This window comes from Molothrus ater, chromosome 1, assembly GCF_012460135.2.
Source record: "Molothrus ater isolate BHLD 08-10-18 breed brown headed cowbird chromosome 1, BPBGC_Mater_1.1, whole genome shotgun sequence".
NCBI lineage: Eukaryota > Metazoa > Chordata > Aves > Passeriformes > Icteridae > Molothrus > Molothrus ater.
In genome coordinates this window covers 40,515,427-40,532,024 of record NC_050478.2, presented here as the reverse complement: position 1 = coordinate 40,532,024, position 16,598 = coordinate 40,515,427, and the positions used below count along the sequence as shown (strand labels likewise).

Genomic DNA, 16,598 nt, shown 5'->3' with positions numbered 1-16,598 from the left:
TCGTTAAAAACATCACCATCTATTTTAAATTTCCTCCTTTTTAAAATACATACAACAAAACAACTAATTAGGAATATTTTGGTTTTCCAAAATGCTTGAGATAAGAAGCAAGAACATGTGCAGGACGCTGTTCCACATAAGCTGTTTCATGGTGGCTACTTTTAGAGCTGAGCGCCATTTAAGTTTGCCTAACAAGGCAGAATGCTACACATCTTTTCAGTTTATCCCTCACAAGTCCAGTCCTCCACCCAGTCTACTGAAGCAACATTATTAATGATTATTCCAGTAACAGGCACAGAATAAAGGGCAATGACTGACCTGCAGCATTAAGTCCTTCATATATATACATGTGTCAGAGTTTCGTCCTTGAATACAGGAATACTGTTTGTGGTGAAACAGTATTAAAATAAACAAGGAAAATGTTGCCTCTTCTAATGGATCAGTATCAAATCCTACTCCTTACTCGGAAAATTACTTTTTTTTCTTTAATCAAGGCATTAAAGTTACCAAGTTTAAGTGCAGCCTTTCCTTGCTTTTAAAGAATTTAATTTTATTTCAGAATGTTTAGATGATACTCCAAGATAGTATCTATTAGTATCACTAAGTGATACTAATCACTATTTCTATTAGTATCACTAAGTGAAGCCATAAGTGAAGCCATTTAAGCAAGTACAATTAATTTTTAAATAATTAAATTAATTAATTACAATTAAGCAGCTTCAAGTATCAGTACACAAAAGAACGTTTGTATGCTCTTTTTAAATTAGAGACCTGCTTTGTTCCTGCAAGGTGATCTGCATCTTCTATACCTGGTTTAGTTGTTTACTCACCTCTACCTGGGATAATTTTGCAAGTGTGGTCACTCACTCACTCCTGAAGCATGGCAACTTATTCCCTGTTCTCAGGGAAGGTCTGGATGAGATTACTGTCTCCCCTAGAGTTGAAATGGTCAGTCTGGGCCACGTACAAGCACAAGGCATCCATCCATCCCTTCTGACAGTGTAGGCGTCAAAGTGAGTCACAGTGTAGACTTAAAAATGAGTTACAGTGCAGGCACAAGTACTGCCAGGCTCTCATCTCACAACATCTTGATGAAAAGGGTAATTCACATTGGTCTGAGTAGCTCTTCTGCATTTGCCACCCTTCTCTTCTAGTAAGTGCATCTCCATACAGTCAGCTTCAGGTGATGACTAACAGACCAACTTCAGTGTATAACCGATCTGTGACCAGTTAATACAACTTAAATTATTCACCCTTATGTTTTTATGTAGCCTGGCTCATGCAGCTAGATATAGGCTTTAAATTCCAAATGGACATGCTGGAATTGTAAAGTCCAAATTGTACACTGGTAACAAAATCTCAGCTCCAGATAGAGGAACACACCTTTGCCACCTCGCTTGCAAACTGTGACAGCATGCTGTAGATCTTTAATTACAAAAAGTTTTAAAGTTGACTCTTAATTTCAGACATTATTTTATTCTCCATTCACTATCTCATTTTGTTATTTCAGTTAAACTCCCCACAGAGTGGTACAGACAATTTAAGTCTGTTTAAATCAAGTGAAATCTAAATTGCATATAAAAAAAGTTCATTTTAAGTTTTAATCACACATTCTGAGCAAATTTCTGTCTTTTTTTCTTAATTCCAGTTGCTCTGTATTCTTCTCTTTGCTTCAAATATTCTGCTTTGCATTCTTCATAGAATGATGGATCAGAATAGCTACAAGACAGAAAAACACATATCGTTTTTCATCTTGGAATATTCAACAGATATTGCACGAGTACCACTCATAACTGATCTTCCTTCCACACCCAAAGAAAAATTGTCTGCCTTTAACAGTAAAATAATTTTCCCTTTCAAGCCTCTGTAGTGAAGCCACCAAGAGGAAAGGCAGAAAAAGGGAAACACATTTGGTATTTAAGTTCAGCTGAAGAATTCGCTTGCAGTTCTCCTCCTCAGCATGGGAACCTGCTGGAGATGACTCATTTTTTAATGCATCCAAGTAACTACTGGGAACAGGTTCAAGGGTATGTCTTTAACAGTAAATATAATGGTCCTTGATCATTACATTAAATTCCTTTCATAATTTTTTGCAGTATAACTATTCAACACTATAAGCCTTTTTTTGTCAGAAGCATTTTGTTTAATTTTATTTTTTTCAAAAGGTGAAAGAACAGACAAATAAAACTGAGTAACTCCAGCAAGTTCTGGCTGCAGTTAGGCCTAAATTTTTGCCCGGCTGCAGATGTTTTTTTTTCATCAGTTCCTAAATCCTAAATACTTGAGAATAACTGTCACTAGTTCAAAGGCATTTATTTTTAATGTCAATCACTGGTTTAAGAGAGCAGGACACGCCAAAAATCAAACCAATCTCCTTTTTCCCCCAGTCAAACTCAAAAACTTAGCAGCCCTCACCCTGGGAAATTCAAGAATCTAACACTTCAGCCTAATGGCACTGGGGGTAAATTAGGACTTCCAAAAAAGATGTTTCAATCCACCATGGCATTGAGTTGACCTCTCATATATAACAATTTCCCATTGCTCCTGCAACTGCTGTTCACAACAGCAGGACACTTTCAAGACAGACTAAATCTTAAAAAACAGAAGCAAAACGAAAACCAACTTATCCTGTCTTACTAACAGACTACGAAGAAGCTTCACTGTGCACTCCTATCCCCACATCTGTGATGTACCAGAGCAAATAAAGGGCTGCAGGTCCTCTGGGCTGAAATCTGTCCCCAGGTGAATCAAGAAGAAAGTCTCTGTAGCCATAGATTCATATGGTAAATAAAATCTTGTCAGTTAGGGCCCTGACTAGCACGGCTTTAATAAAGCAAAGATACCATTTTCAAAAAATACATCCAAGTCCCTAAGCCTGCACAGCCCTCTTCAGAATAGTTAACATTTCTAGATTAGTACAGGCCATGCACAAAAACCCAGCAAAAACTCAGGAGGGACTTACTAGCCAACTAGACAGTCCTTCAGTGCTGCGTTCTCCTGCCGACACTTCACCACCATCAGAACACCAGTTTCTTGACAGCATTTAGTAAATGCTGGGGGAAAAAGAAACAACACAAACCAAACTGAAGTTAGAAAAATGACAATAGGTGAAAACACCCTACGTGTAGGAAGTAGCAGACCGGATCTGATTTATTATTAATATAACCATAGTTGGCCCAGATTCTCATACTGTTTGCAAGGTCTTTGTCACTTGTTTAGCAACAACACTTTAACTGGGATTCTCCCCTCATCATGTAGCACATTCACACACATACTGCTGTTGCTAATACCATTTCTGAAGTTACTATTGCAGCAAATCCATGATGCTTGTGCCTGATTTTCACATGCTCTACTCAGGGCTACCTACCACTTACATCTCTGGCATTTAAGAACAATGAAGTTGCTCAATGAAGTGAAAGTACCTGGTCTGTTTTAAGGACCTTAAGACTTAAAAACAAGTCAGTGAGATACTAAAACAGAACAGCAAAGTCATGGCTAAGGACATGGGATTTATCTGTGAGTAACTAAAATTATGCCTCATTGTTACCAGCACCCTGTACAGATGTTTCACTGAATAATAACCCTAGATAAGAATTGGCTGTTATTTCTATCAGGAGATTTCAAGCTATTCTAAGAGGTAATCAGCTACATTTAGCAGATGGAAAAGAGAGAAAGAGAGACAAAAAAGAATGCCCTGTGTCCACGATCAACCAGGAGCCAGATCAAGAACAAAGTTCACCCCTACCACATCCCCTTCCCCAATTCCATCCATTTCTCCTCCTCTAAGGTCTTCCTGGTAGTGATTTAATATCCAGCAAATTTAGGGCATATAAAATTTTTTTTCTTGCACAATTTACAGCTAATCTAGTAACATCAAAAGATAATGGTACTACATCACAAAACAGCTAAATCATGTTACCTATGCTCAGTGTATAGGTACATCAAGACTTAAATAAACAAGAAAGAAGAGACTTGTGTCTATAAAGGCAGCACTCCTGTCCTTTGCTCATAGCAGATGCCTGCTGAAATGGGCATTAAGCAATTGTGGACCTCAGTGGAACAAAATCCACCTTTTAATCCTGGATAATACTGTCAAGATCTTGAGAAAGTGATCCAACAACTGCAAGCAATCCCTAGGTGAGATTAATCTGCTTGTCCACAGCTATTATTAATTAGGCTTTCACTAAATAATTGACAAGACAAGGTAGTCTTTGCTTTAAGTGTTGAGGACAGATTTCAGTGTCCTTATACTGTGAAACTTTGTGAAAAACTGACTTCTTACCTCCTTCAAACGTATTATTTATTGATGAACACTTAAAAACCTTCTCCAACACAGCACCCAGCATTACACACTGGCAACTCCACCACACCCTACATGAAAACCAGATGAAAGTGTGCAGAAAATGGGTTTAAATTAACCAGTTATTACCAACTGGGAAGACACTGCAGCCTGTGCTCAAAGGTATCTATTAACAACCACACCCAGTTTCTAATATCTATGTGTTTTAGACTTAAAGTAGTCACCCAAATGCACAAGCACAGCTTTGAGGAAACACCTGGACAGCTGAAGTTTACTAAGCAGTTTAATCTCAGAACAAGGCCAATGTTTTATTAGGTTATCAGAATATTTCTTTGGTTTCCAAGAGTGAATCTGACATTTCTTCCTTTCTTTCCTGGACTATTTATATTGACTATTCCTACATCAGCATCTCAGAAAAATCATACCTATGATACCATTTCTAAAAATGACCTTTGTTTTTTTGTGGGAAAAACATCCAAAGCTTTTGAAAGGTTTTGGGCTGTCTAATTTGATTTATCCTCTCTGTAGGCACTTCTTTAAGTGCTGTGCTGAGGTTTTGGGTTGGGTTTTTTTTTTGTAGTAGTAATCATTTCTTCTGGAAGCTGTGAAGTAAAAAACCACTGAAGACAACAGGAGGTCCCTCTCACTTGTTAACTCACCAGTCTTGATCGGTTAAAGGCGTGATGTCCCAGTGAACAAAAAAGCCTGAACTGCAATTGCCAGGATTCCCTGGCTTCAGAAGGCCCTGCCTGTGGTACATGGCCAGGCACTGTTGCAAAGTGATAAAACTGCTTCCAGCTGTTTAGCTTTAACATTACTGATGCTTAACAACAGAGAGGAAGAAAGAAGGTTAAAGCATATTAAGCATCCTTATATGAGCACACAAAGCTTGATTATCCATCTCTTCTGTTTGGCAGTCATGTAAGGAATGCAAGACAGGTTTATAGACACTTACCAGAAACCTTCCAGGAGTGTGGAGAATGTTGGTTTTTTTAATTTATTTTTTAATTGTGCTTTGTCTTGCTTACAGAGGGGCAAGTACCAATCTCTTCACTCTCCTAACCAGTGATAGGACTCAAGGAAGCTGGGTCAGGGCTAGTTTAGGTTTGCTACCAGGAAAAGATATCCACCCAGAGGGTGGCTGGGCACTGAAACAGGCTCCCCAGGGAAATGGTCACAGCACCAAATGTGTCTGAGTTCAGGAAGCATTTCAACAATGCTCTCAGGCACATGGTGTGATAGGGGTGTTCTGCATAGGGCCAGGAGCTGGACTTGATGATCCTGATGGGTCCCTTCTAACTCAGCTTATTCTATGATCCTGTGAGTCTTCCACGAAATGAAATGCGTCACTGCTGAGCAGCACAAACAGTATTTAAACTACTCGTTTGGAGAATAATGTCAGAAATAGTGCTCAATAGTTGCAAGTATCTCAAACCAAGAATTTATCTCAATGTCTGACAAGCCTTAGTCATTCCTCACTCAGGCAATATCTGCATTATTGACCACACTTTCAGGGTGCATAGCAAGACACCACAAAAGGAGCAGATACACAGCATCTAGTTACAAACCTATTGTAATTCAACACTTTAACAGCTATGAGGGGTAATCAGAACACTAAAGAATCCAAACAAACCTTCTGCCTGATACACTGCACGTTATAGAAAGAACAGAATTGATCTTTTCATAATCTTGTGTATGGTACTATCTTTATGACTTCAGGAAAGCTTTCCATGACTTCAGAAGCCCATGGGCTGATACATTTTCTTTCTTCCTGGAAGCAGCAAGCTACCAAAACAAAACCTCAAGCAGCAGCAAAACAAGAGGTAAATTTGAGCAAGTCTGTAAATTCCTAGCAAACTGTAACACAAAGGAAAGTATTTTTTCAAACAATGAAAGTTATTCCCAATATTTCCAGATACAAGGCAAATAAACTGAGGAACAGAGCTCAACACCACAGAAGTGAAAATGCCTTGAAGAAAGGGGGAAAAGGCTTGCCCTCCATCAAATCAACCCTTTGCCAAGGCTTTTCTAGGACAGCTACATATGTCCATCACTGAATGCTCTGTGCACAGACAAGGACAGGTCCACTACTGCGTCAGCAAGCTGCAGGTGCCTATCAGTTACCACGGAAACTGGCTACAGACCCCCTTTCACCTGCAGCAGTCATGGTCCATGACATCAGATCTGACATAGGTCACCCCACAGGCTCCTCTCCGTGCCACAGGCTCTGTCTAAGGGGATGCACATGGAGCAAAGATCTCTTCTCAAGGCTACAGCTCAGAGAGACTTCACTGAACAGCTCAACACTGATTTGAGGCTGGATTTCTTCTTCTTCTCCTCTCATGAAGAAAGCTTTGCATTTCTGTTGCAAGGCAAATCCAAAATAAGTTTTGGTCACAGTTTAGAGAATTTTAAGTCTTATTACGTTCTGGCCATTACAGCCTCATAGAGAGATTTTAACTACTAAAGAGCAAGCCTGCAATTTAGTACCTTTCCTAAATCAACCAAGTACATAAGGCCAAAATGTATCTTTGCCAAGACAGGTCTGCTGTCAACTGAACAAAAGCTGAACAGCCGTGTCTGAATACAGAGCAATTCAGTTTTGCCAGTTCTCACCTGCTCACTATGGCATGCTGGCCTGTGCCAGGGATCTGCCTATGATGGGAAGACCACATTTTCAGGGAGAGACAGGAGGGCTCTTTGGCTGAGGCCAGAGATGAGTGAGTCCTTCCAAGGACTGACTCTTCAGCAGGGAGCGTCTCTGGCCCTGAGCAGCTCAGAGAAGCTGCTGAGTTTGGTCCTGTGGCACTGCCCTGGATCCAAGAGCTGGATCTCACTGGGTCTTCCTATCCCATCTTACCCACCTGAGAAAGGACAACACAAAGAACTAGGAGAAATTAGATCCTGACATATGTAAAAGCAAAGAAGGAGCTTTTTAAAGCCTTCTTAATTTATCTAAAAAGCTGGACAGACATGCATTTTTTTAATAAAAATCCCATTCCAAGTCTTTCTGTAATTCCCTTCAGATACAGAATTATACAAATTTTGTTGGAGGCATGAAGAATTAGTTTTGAGTGCCTGACTTAGTATATTTGATGGTTGATTAAAAACTTCTTTAAGTTACAGAGCACTCTTTTTATTAAGGTTTCTTTGATAATTAGCTAGGTTGGCACAGTAAAGAACACTTTGTTTACAAAGATCTTTACAGTTCACACTAATCTGTGCTGAAAAAAACAGTATCTAAGAAGAATGTTTTTCTTTAGGATTTCTAATTGCTTTTTCCCCAACTCTGTTTTATGACTTTATGACAAGATAATATGAGAAGCAGATGGAAACTGAAGCGAAGCTGGCTAACAGTTCACTTATCACAGAGTAAAGATTGGACAAATTATTTGCCTGTCTATTCAAGCAGTCAGTCAGGTATATGCAATACACACTAAAGTATTAATCTGAAAAGATCAGATACATTAACAGAAAGCTCCAACAAAGTTGGTGGGGGTCCACCAACAGATGTCCTGGGACATACAAGTCCTAATTTAACAAAAGGAGATAAAAAGCCTGGGTCCTGCCCATTTTATAGGTTCAAGAACAATTTGCTCTCTACGACAAAAATATAAAACTTGTAGGATTTTGAGTCAAAGGGACAAACCAAATCTGGCATAAGACACAGGCACAGCTCTGCAGAATAAAGATGATGATTTTCTTCCACACCATTAAACCAGACAAGGTTAAATTTAACACTGTTAATCTCAGTGTCTGCAGGACTACAAACAGTGGACAACAAAAACAAGGCAACATATTTATGATGAAAGTGTTCTTTATGTACCCTACAACAGATCCCTCACCCAAACAGAATTCAGCTGTTTTTTTCACTGTGTTGCATTCAAAATTAAATAGTGGAATAGGTGTGTTGGACTGCTGAAGTTTCAGTTATGTGAACATAAAGGAAAGACTTCATGAAAAAAAACATGTTATGTCCTGCCACAAGCTTAAAAACAAACTGAAAGTTCTGGGATTTTTTTGCAATTTGATAAAGAGGAACAACCAGCATCAGATTGTATTTGTAGCAGATTTCTAAAGGATTTTTTCTCTTTACTTAAAATATTTTAAAATATTAAGATCGTTAATTAGTTAATTATTATTAGTTAATTATTGCTTCCTCCAAACATCAGTCTTCCCATGAGTAAAGTAAGAGAAGAATAAAAATAAAAATCTCCAGACAAGCAGCAGCATGGAAACTGTGTTGATATAACACCAAGGAATCATCCTCGTTGTTTTCAATGTATGAACTGTTTGTAGTGTGAAGGCTATTTCTCAAAGTTCATTTTGTGCAGATTCAGATTATAAAAATACTTGGCACTTTCATATTGCCTCATATTGTGAAGTGTTGTACATTTCATATCATGTTGGAACTGTAGTTTTATCAATTATAATTGTGCATCTATTTTGCAATGTGCTTGTACACAAAATAAATGAAATATTCCCCATTATCAAGATAAATTGATCCTCTCAGGTCTGGCTCTCGTTTATTTAAAGACTTTACAATTTTACTACTTAAGAGAAAGTCCTACAGAGGTGTTATCTCACCATTTATATTTTCTCAACACTTATGATACTGCTATCACACTCTTAAAATAAGAAAAAAAAAACCAAACCAGCTTGCATCGTGATCCAGACCAGACTTATTCTGGGGTAGGTTTTTTCCCTCTACACAAAAAAAAAGAAAAAAAAAAAGAAAAGTTTTGTCTGGTGTTTGGGTCATTCCCTGGGCTGTACCACTGAGTGAAGAAAGATGCCCAAATAATAATGGGGATTTGGGGGTGATAGCAGAAGGAGGAGGAAACAGCTCCCTTTAAAATCTAAACAAAGGCAAAATTTTAATACCTATGTTTGCAAAATGTGTATAAAAACATTAAATGATCCAAAACATTACCAGCAACATTTTAAGGGTAGTTATTATGCTTTTAAATTTTGTATTAAACTATGATTCATTAGCTTGTTACTTTGAAGATGACTCAGTATGCACAGAACAGATTACTGGTGCCTTTAATGAGCCAGAGGAAGTAGTAGCATGAACATGAAGAGATTGTTCTACATTGTAGAGTACGAGCTATTTGATATTTCCAACACAGTACAAAAGAAAGCTTCTCTGTAGATTGCTCATGGTTCAGTTAACATCACTGAATATCTAATACCTCCAACTCAATTAATTCTCACCTGATTAAGATCAGTCTGATATTCAAACTAAATCATCTCTCCAGTCAAGTAGAAATCAATATTTCTGATTTTACTTTTAAATTACAACAACAAATAAAATACATGCATCGTCAGTATGCTAGGAGTATCTTTCCTATTCTAGCCTTCTATGGCATGCAGAACACAGCTGATTAAAGAATTATTCTAATTTGAGCCACAATATATATAAGGCAGATTAATTTTGAATAGAAGGAGATAGCATGAAATAATTAAATGCATCTTATATAGGGCAAAGAGAAAATTGACATAAAATAATCTTGATTCTTTCAAGTGAACCTCTGTTATCAGATCAAATACTTTGTCTCTGCAAATATTCATTTGCTATAACATAAAAATCATATAGTTTCCATTTTCCTGCTCATCACCAGCCCCCCAAAATCTGCTCCATTTCAGCTTTTTCAGCTGCAGGAATCTATCCTAGGAGAGATGATCAGTACATACTAGCACACAATACAGGACTGGGGAGCAGAGAATCCCAGGAATTCAAGAATTTTAAGGAAGGGATATTCATCTTCCTGGCCAATCTTTACCACGGCACTCTCAGCTTTATCTTAAAGTACAGAGTGCAAACAGAGGAACGCCCAGCAGACCACAGCATCTCTGGCACTCTGAAATAAAATGCAGAAACCTCCCTCGCCTCATGACTGAGGTGAACATACAGCAGGAGAGGAATATCAGGAAGGCAAAGAGCGCAACTGTGATCCGCAGAGGAAGAATGTTTCAAAAAAAACCTAGAAACTCCTTGCCTAAACACAATGCCTTGGGTTAAAGAAAGCATCTTACCAATATTCTAGAAATAAATCTGAAGACTGAGCTTTAGGGGACATTTAGAGATGAGAAAATAACATACTGAATCAAAGGGCCTATTTGTCCTGTACATCATCTTTCTCAGAAGGCTGTAATAGCTGCTTTAAAGAAATGTGTCAGAAAGGATACATTATGGAAAAACATCTTCTCAAGTGAAGTTTCTTCTTAACCCCTATCAACTGTAAGTCTGGCTTATATCTTGAACCATAAAGTTCTCACATACCCTTTAAAACCCTAAGGGTGCCTTCCATGGTGAGTCTAAATGGACAAGCATTCAAACCAAGAGGATGAAAGAGGGGAAAAACCTCCTGAAACCAGAAAGGTATATGCTAGCCAGGATTCCCTCAAAATCTCTCTGCCCTGGCCCACTCAAGTCCTGCTAAACTCCCAACTATTGCAATTGTAGTTATTTGTTTCATACCATGCGTGCTTTTTTCATTAGCAGGTTTTCAAAATCCTGCTGCAAAAATTAATTGGCCTTAAAGTATCTCTCAGCTGGATACAGAAACAGGCCAGAGCAGTGGGGAGCAAAGGCACTCTACACAGTTCAAAAATGCTTGAGAGTTGGTTGGGATTTTTTTCAGTCCATCCAGTTACTCACTCTGTAAATGCCACCTACCTACTTAGGAACAAGAGTCTCCAAAGTTTTCATGTCCTACATCCATTGATATTACAAGGATCTAGGTTTGGTCAACTGCTTACAATGGGCTTTTAAAATCAATATAGGAAACCAATGGCCTATTTAAACATTCTGTTTCAAAAATTATTAATATATATATATATATATAGTGGGGTTTTCTTAAACCACAATACCACAGTTCTGAAAACTGATGTAAGGCACATAGGGATCCACCAGCATCAGTTAATTCAAAACAGAAGTCATTGCTCAGCTGCTGATCTTTTTCTTACAGAAATATTAGCAGGGTTTCTCTTGTTTTCAAAGCCAACAATCATTAAAGACAGAATTTGTGGGGGGAAAAAAAGAGGATCTTAAGAAACTACCATCAAGGAATGACAAGCACATTCACAGAAGCCATGAACCATGAAGATACAGTCCCATTCCCATGTGATGTGATGCAGAGGCTTGTGCTGGGGGAACCTCTCTCACCAGACTCACTACATGTGTCCTGCAGCTCAAAATTTGCTACCATTCAGACTGAGAATTGTGGATGTTTCTAAGAGGCATAACCAGAAACCTCAAGCAACAGCAGAGAAGCCCTTCTGTGTGTCCCAAATAACCCACACTTATCCACAGTGGGTCGTTGGATCTTTCCAATTTTATAATAAGCACCAAGAAACAGAGAATGGAACTGAAAAGCAAAGTTTAAGAAAGAGAATAATTGTTTTGTTTAAGAAAAACACATAAAACAAGCCAAGGAACACAGCCAAACACAGCAATTCAAGCCAACATAATCAGTTCAACTAACAAAACCCAGACAAATACTTAAAAGTATTAACAAAAATATGCCAGATTAAAGTAATTAAGTGTTAAAAAAAAGAGTTCTGAAAATAACATATACATGCAATCTCAGGATACTTTAAGGAGCATTTAGTTCTGCCATTAGGACAAGGGCAGGGCAGCTCTGCCCATTCTATGTCCTGCACATGAGATCTGACCAAAATGTCTTCTTGGGGACAAGAGCTGGAAAGACTAAAGTTGGTTTTCAGTTTCATATAAATACTGAATGCACACATGAAACTTGACTAGGAAAAGTGTTTCCCTAAGAGTCACAGAGTCAGAAAAGAACATATACCTTAAAATGTCAGGCAGTGCTTTCCTGACTATTGCTAAATGATGAAATACTGTGAAAGACAGAATTTATTAGCAATATATGTTTAGTCACTAGAATTTCAACAGAACTTGACTGTAACAGCAAAAGGAGCTTTGGCAAAGATGATAAAGAGAAATGTCTACTTGTTAGTTTTGGTGCCATAGACCTGATCTGATCCTCGTTCCTGGATGTACAGAGTTGTCAGCATTTTCTGTATGCATGAGTATACACACCTACCTACATATGTGTATGCACACATTTTGCCCCAAACACACAGGAATCTAGTCCTGTCATATTTTTAAGTAAATTCCAGCAACCCAGCTCTATAAGAGCTACAAGACAAGTCCTCCTGCTTCTGACTAAGCACGACAGGCAGAGCACAGCAGTACACAGGAGAGTTATGTCCTCAGAAGACACAGGAGAAAGAGCAAGGGCATAACTATTATGTATAAAGCTTTACAGCAACTACTTTGTGAGTTAAGGCAGATTTAAGTGCTCAAAGATGACAATTTGCTGGGCTATGCAGGCAGATTTTTCCAGAGAAACAGACCTCCTTTTCTTCCTAGTGAAATTACAAAAATTGACCCTTTTAAGCAAAGTAAGCACATTGCTGTGAAGCATTTTATTTGTGTAAATCATGATTTGTTCACTAAAGAAACCTGCTTGAGGAATGTTCCTGTCAAATACAAGCATCACCTTCTCTAAAAGGCTTCAGGTAAAGCAAGCCCAGCAAGCACAGCCACCTGGTTAAACTGCACTGGTTTTAAACAACTGCCTTGATCTAATTTTCCTGCCACCCTGCAGTAAGTATCCCTGACATCAAGCGTTACCATACCAGGCGCTGGAAGAGGCAGAACTGGAACAAATGCAAGTTCCCCCATGGCTACTGTCTGTCACTGCCTGCTTTTATATAAACAAGTGCATCCAGCTTGAGCTGTGCAGAGCAGCCTCGCCTCTGCCTGTCCTCCCGCCTCCTTCGGGAGCTGCCGAGCCACTCAGGGACAGCTGAGAAGTTGGGATAACAGATGATTTAAAGAAACAACACCCCTCCCTCCGTCCCACAGCGACTGACTCTTCAGCTGAACTCTAAAGGCAAAAGAGATCTATTTCTCAAAAGCAGAGCCTCACGGAGTGGAAGAAGTAACAGTAATGTCCTTCTGCCACACGGTGGGGGTAGAGCAGGGCATTTATATCACTCCTGAGGAGGCATTTGCCCAGCTATTCCACCATGACACCAGCTCTCAGTTACACCGTGCCGTGCCAGGGACTCTTCCTTTCCCCCTGCCCCTGTTCAGTTTAATGGACTTCCAAAACTACCTATTGAACTCAGAGGTCCAATACTGAAGGTTGGTGGTAGCAGTAATAGTAGTTCTTACTCCCCTGAATGAAACAAAATATCTTCTAAAAAAAACCTGAAACTGGTTCCAGGGCTCCAGCTGGAGGGTGAGATGGGGCACACAGAATATGGTCAAAATCTCAGGTCTTTTGAGTCTATAGAATGCGCCCAATATATGGAATATAAAATACTTATACAGTTATTAAAAGAGGAAGTTACTTTCCCTCGCAGGTCACAGTTCATCCCCAACTACTGTTCTAACATCTCCAAAACAGTTATCATGTACTTACCCTACTTTCCAGTAAGTGTCTTTTTTTCCCCAAGTTTTTCCACTGGCTTGTGTGAATTCCTCACCTGGAAGAATTCCTGCTAATTGAGGTACTTACCCAGGGCTAGTAAGGATGACAAAACCAAAGTGCAAATTTCCCAGGAAAAAAAAAATTCTGTTGTGTCCATATTCGGAAGTGAGCAGTGAAGAGTAACTCAACCCCTGCAATTATGGCCACTGTGTGATAAAGTATGTAAACTTACTTTTGCAAATAAAATTGCATCATTGACTATGAGGCATTTAGAATTTCAGACTACCCTACTCATTTCATGATTTTGAAGAAATTACTTTAAACCATGAGGCAGGAAAGCACACTATCAAAACTCAGCAATATCTGGAAATTTGGTAGTAACTGTGTAACATTTATCTTTCATCTTCTGTAAAATGTTTTAAATAAAGGACTGCAATAGCCAGGCACATTTCTTCAGAATAAAAGTTGTAATTTTGAAGACAATAAAATAAAATACTGGTAGACAGGGAATTTACAAACAAGTCTTTGATAATCTACAAAGCAAAACAAAATGCACCAGAAGCTAGGTATGAAAACACCTCAAAAGAGAGAAATTGTTTTGCAGTGTAAAGCTCAATAGGCAAATGGAATGAAAATCTGTGTAAAAACATTGACTTTACTAGCACAAATCCAGGTGTAGTTTGGTACACTGAAGCCTCGGGGACACAGCTCTACCTTCTGAAAGTTGATTACACTGTGCTCCTCAAGCTGTATGCAGAGGAATTCAAGTTTGGCGGGAGGGAGTTGTTAAGGTGCATCTATTCTGCCTGCTCCAATTATCTTGTTTCTGATGCAAAAACGTCTTAGAGCATCAACTTACAAATACAGCATAAACAGTGTTATGAAAGAAACAGCAAAAACAATCACATAGATGCAGTTTCCATTTTAGGAGAAACAACCAAACTCTCTTATGAATTTAGCAATTGTTAAAATAAGTATGTTAACAGTGCATCTGCTACAAAATCATTGGCAAAGGAGATACTCAAAGTTAAGACATGGGGATATGTATATGTAGCTCCAGTTTAGAAGCCATTTGTCACTTCTTCCTATGGCATGAGGATACTTCCAGTGAAATATCACATGCCTATCCAAGCAATCAAGAACTGACTAAGTTTATTCCTAACACATTCAATCACAGACCAATATCCAGGGCTCAACCTGCTGTAAGACCAGAAGTGACAGAAGACCCCTGTGCATTACTCAGTAGCAGCTGAGGACACAAGAATCTGAAGCAGCATTCAGGAGCTGGGACATGAGCAGAAACTGACTGAGGGTCCTGGTGCTGCCACTACAACCCCCGTGACTTTTTGTCTTCTGTTTATTTAGGACTGAAAGTAAGGACCTTTCCTGGTTGGGACTTCAGTGCTATGACTGGCTGACTGTGAGTGCATTCTCCACTGGTGCAATGAGATTAAAAAGAACCTAATGTGGCTAAAAACCTTTCCTCCATTTTCTGGGTTTTGAACTAAATGAGTTTTGCTCACTGAATGCAGATGTACACATGCTTCAATCACCACAGATTTGTCAGCATGTAAGTTTTTTCCAAAGACTTGTCTCACCTTTATTCTGAAAGAAGAAAAAAACACCCAAAAGCTAGCATATGCTGTATTAATGTAAAACCCCTAGAGGGCAACTAAGCTTCAATTTCAACCTGCATAAATATTCAGCTCCTTAACTAGTTTACAGATTATGTAAACTATTTCCTTCAACCTTGTTTTTTTTTCCCCTCGTTTAAAAGAAATGAATCCTTTTCATTCTCAAATCACATTATTGCTGCCTATTTAGTGTAAGTTAATCACCACTGCCCAACCAGAGACGAGTCCTCAACCCAACAAAGCTCAAATGTGCGCAAAAGAGAACAATAAAGAAAACACATGCAAAGGCTTCATTTAAACAAAGACAGAAAACAAGCATATGAAAGTCTGAAATCACTTTCTTTGCATTAAAGACCTTTAACAATATGTCTTGTTTATTATTCAGCTTAGTATTAATTTATTGCATGGCATCTGTTTTCTTGTACAGCAGTCTGCTTGCAAGTCTCAAATTTATAAATCGAAGTTTACACTGTTGAGATTATTTGCATGTTTCCCCCTACATACCAAGATTTCAGCCTTATATATTTGGCAACCAAAAAAAAAAAAAAGTGATGAAGTAGGAAACAAGATATCAAATTAGTTAGGAAAAATGGCTTCATTTAGATTTTGGTCTTTAGCTAAAGTCTAGGACTGCTGCCAGTGGTGAAAGCAAAAAAAAAACAAAAAGGAAAGTAATTGGAGCCACAAAAGTAAAAAGCCTATATTCAACTACAAGTGCTCTTCCCAAATTTTAAATTGGTAACCAGTGTCCAGCTGAGCCTTGTTTGCCATGAACCAGCAGGCAGCAACTGCCTTTCTCCTACTCTGATCAGATCTTGTTGGGAGCTGAAAGACACTTACTATCCTGCCAGTCCACAGCTGCACGGAACCTGCAGACACATAAGTGCTTAATGTTAGAGAAGGCACTAACAAACCAATGGGATTCCCAAGATATGGAAGCAACCAGAGACAGACAGGAAAAAAACAGCTCAAAGAAATCCTTAGGAAATGCTTGCAAAGTCCAAGAGTTTCTACAAGGCTTTTGCAGAAGATCAAATACCCAAACAAAAACTGATAGCACTGCCATCCTTGCTTTATGCATAACTATGCAATGTCCCATATGCTGAACAGAGACTAAGAATGACTACCAGCAGAATACATTTTATCTCATTTTAGGCACCCAAAATTTCCATGTCCCACCCAAAGCTGATTCTG

The 16,598-nt window shown here is 38.7% G+C and overlaps 1 protein-coding gene across 1 annotated transcript in view; it reads right to left on the bottom strand.

Moving 5' to 3' along the window:
• The window catches only part of CMC1 (C-X9-C motif containing 1), a 43,603-nt gene continuing 27,005 nt past the window's right edge, over positions 1–16,598 (bottom strand). Inside the window, exons 3-4 of the mRNA XM_036397481.2 lie at positions 2,963–3,053; positions 1–1,719 (exon numbers count right to left, since the gene is read on the bottom strand). Of these exons, the coding sequence (XP_036253374.1) occupies positions 1,605–1,719; positions 2,963–3,053 (206 nt within the window). The 3' untranslated portion in view covers positions 1–1,604. The remainder of the gene's footprint in view (positions 1,720–2,962; positions 3,054–16,598) is intronic.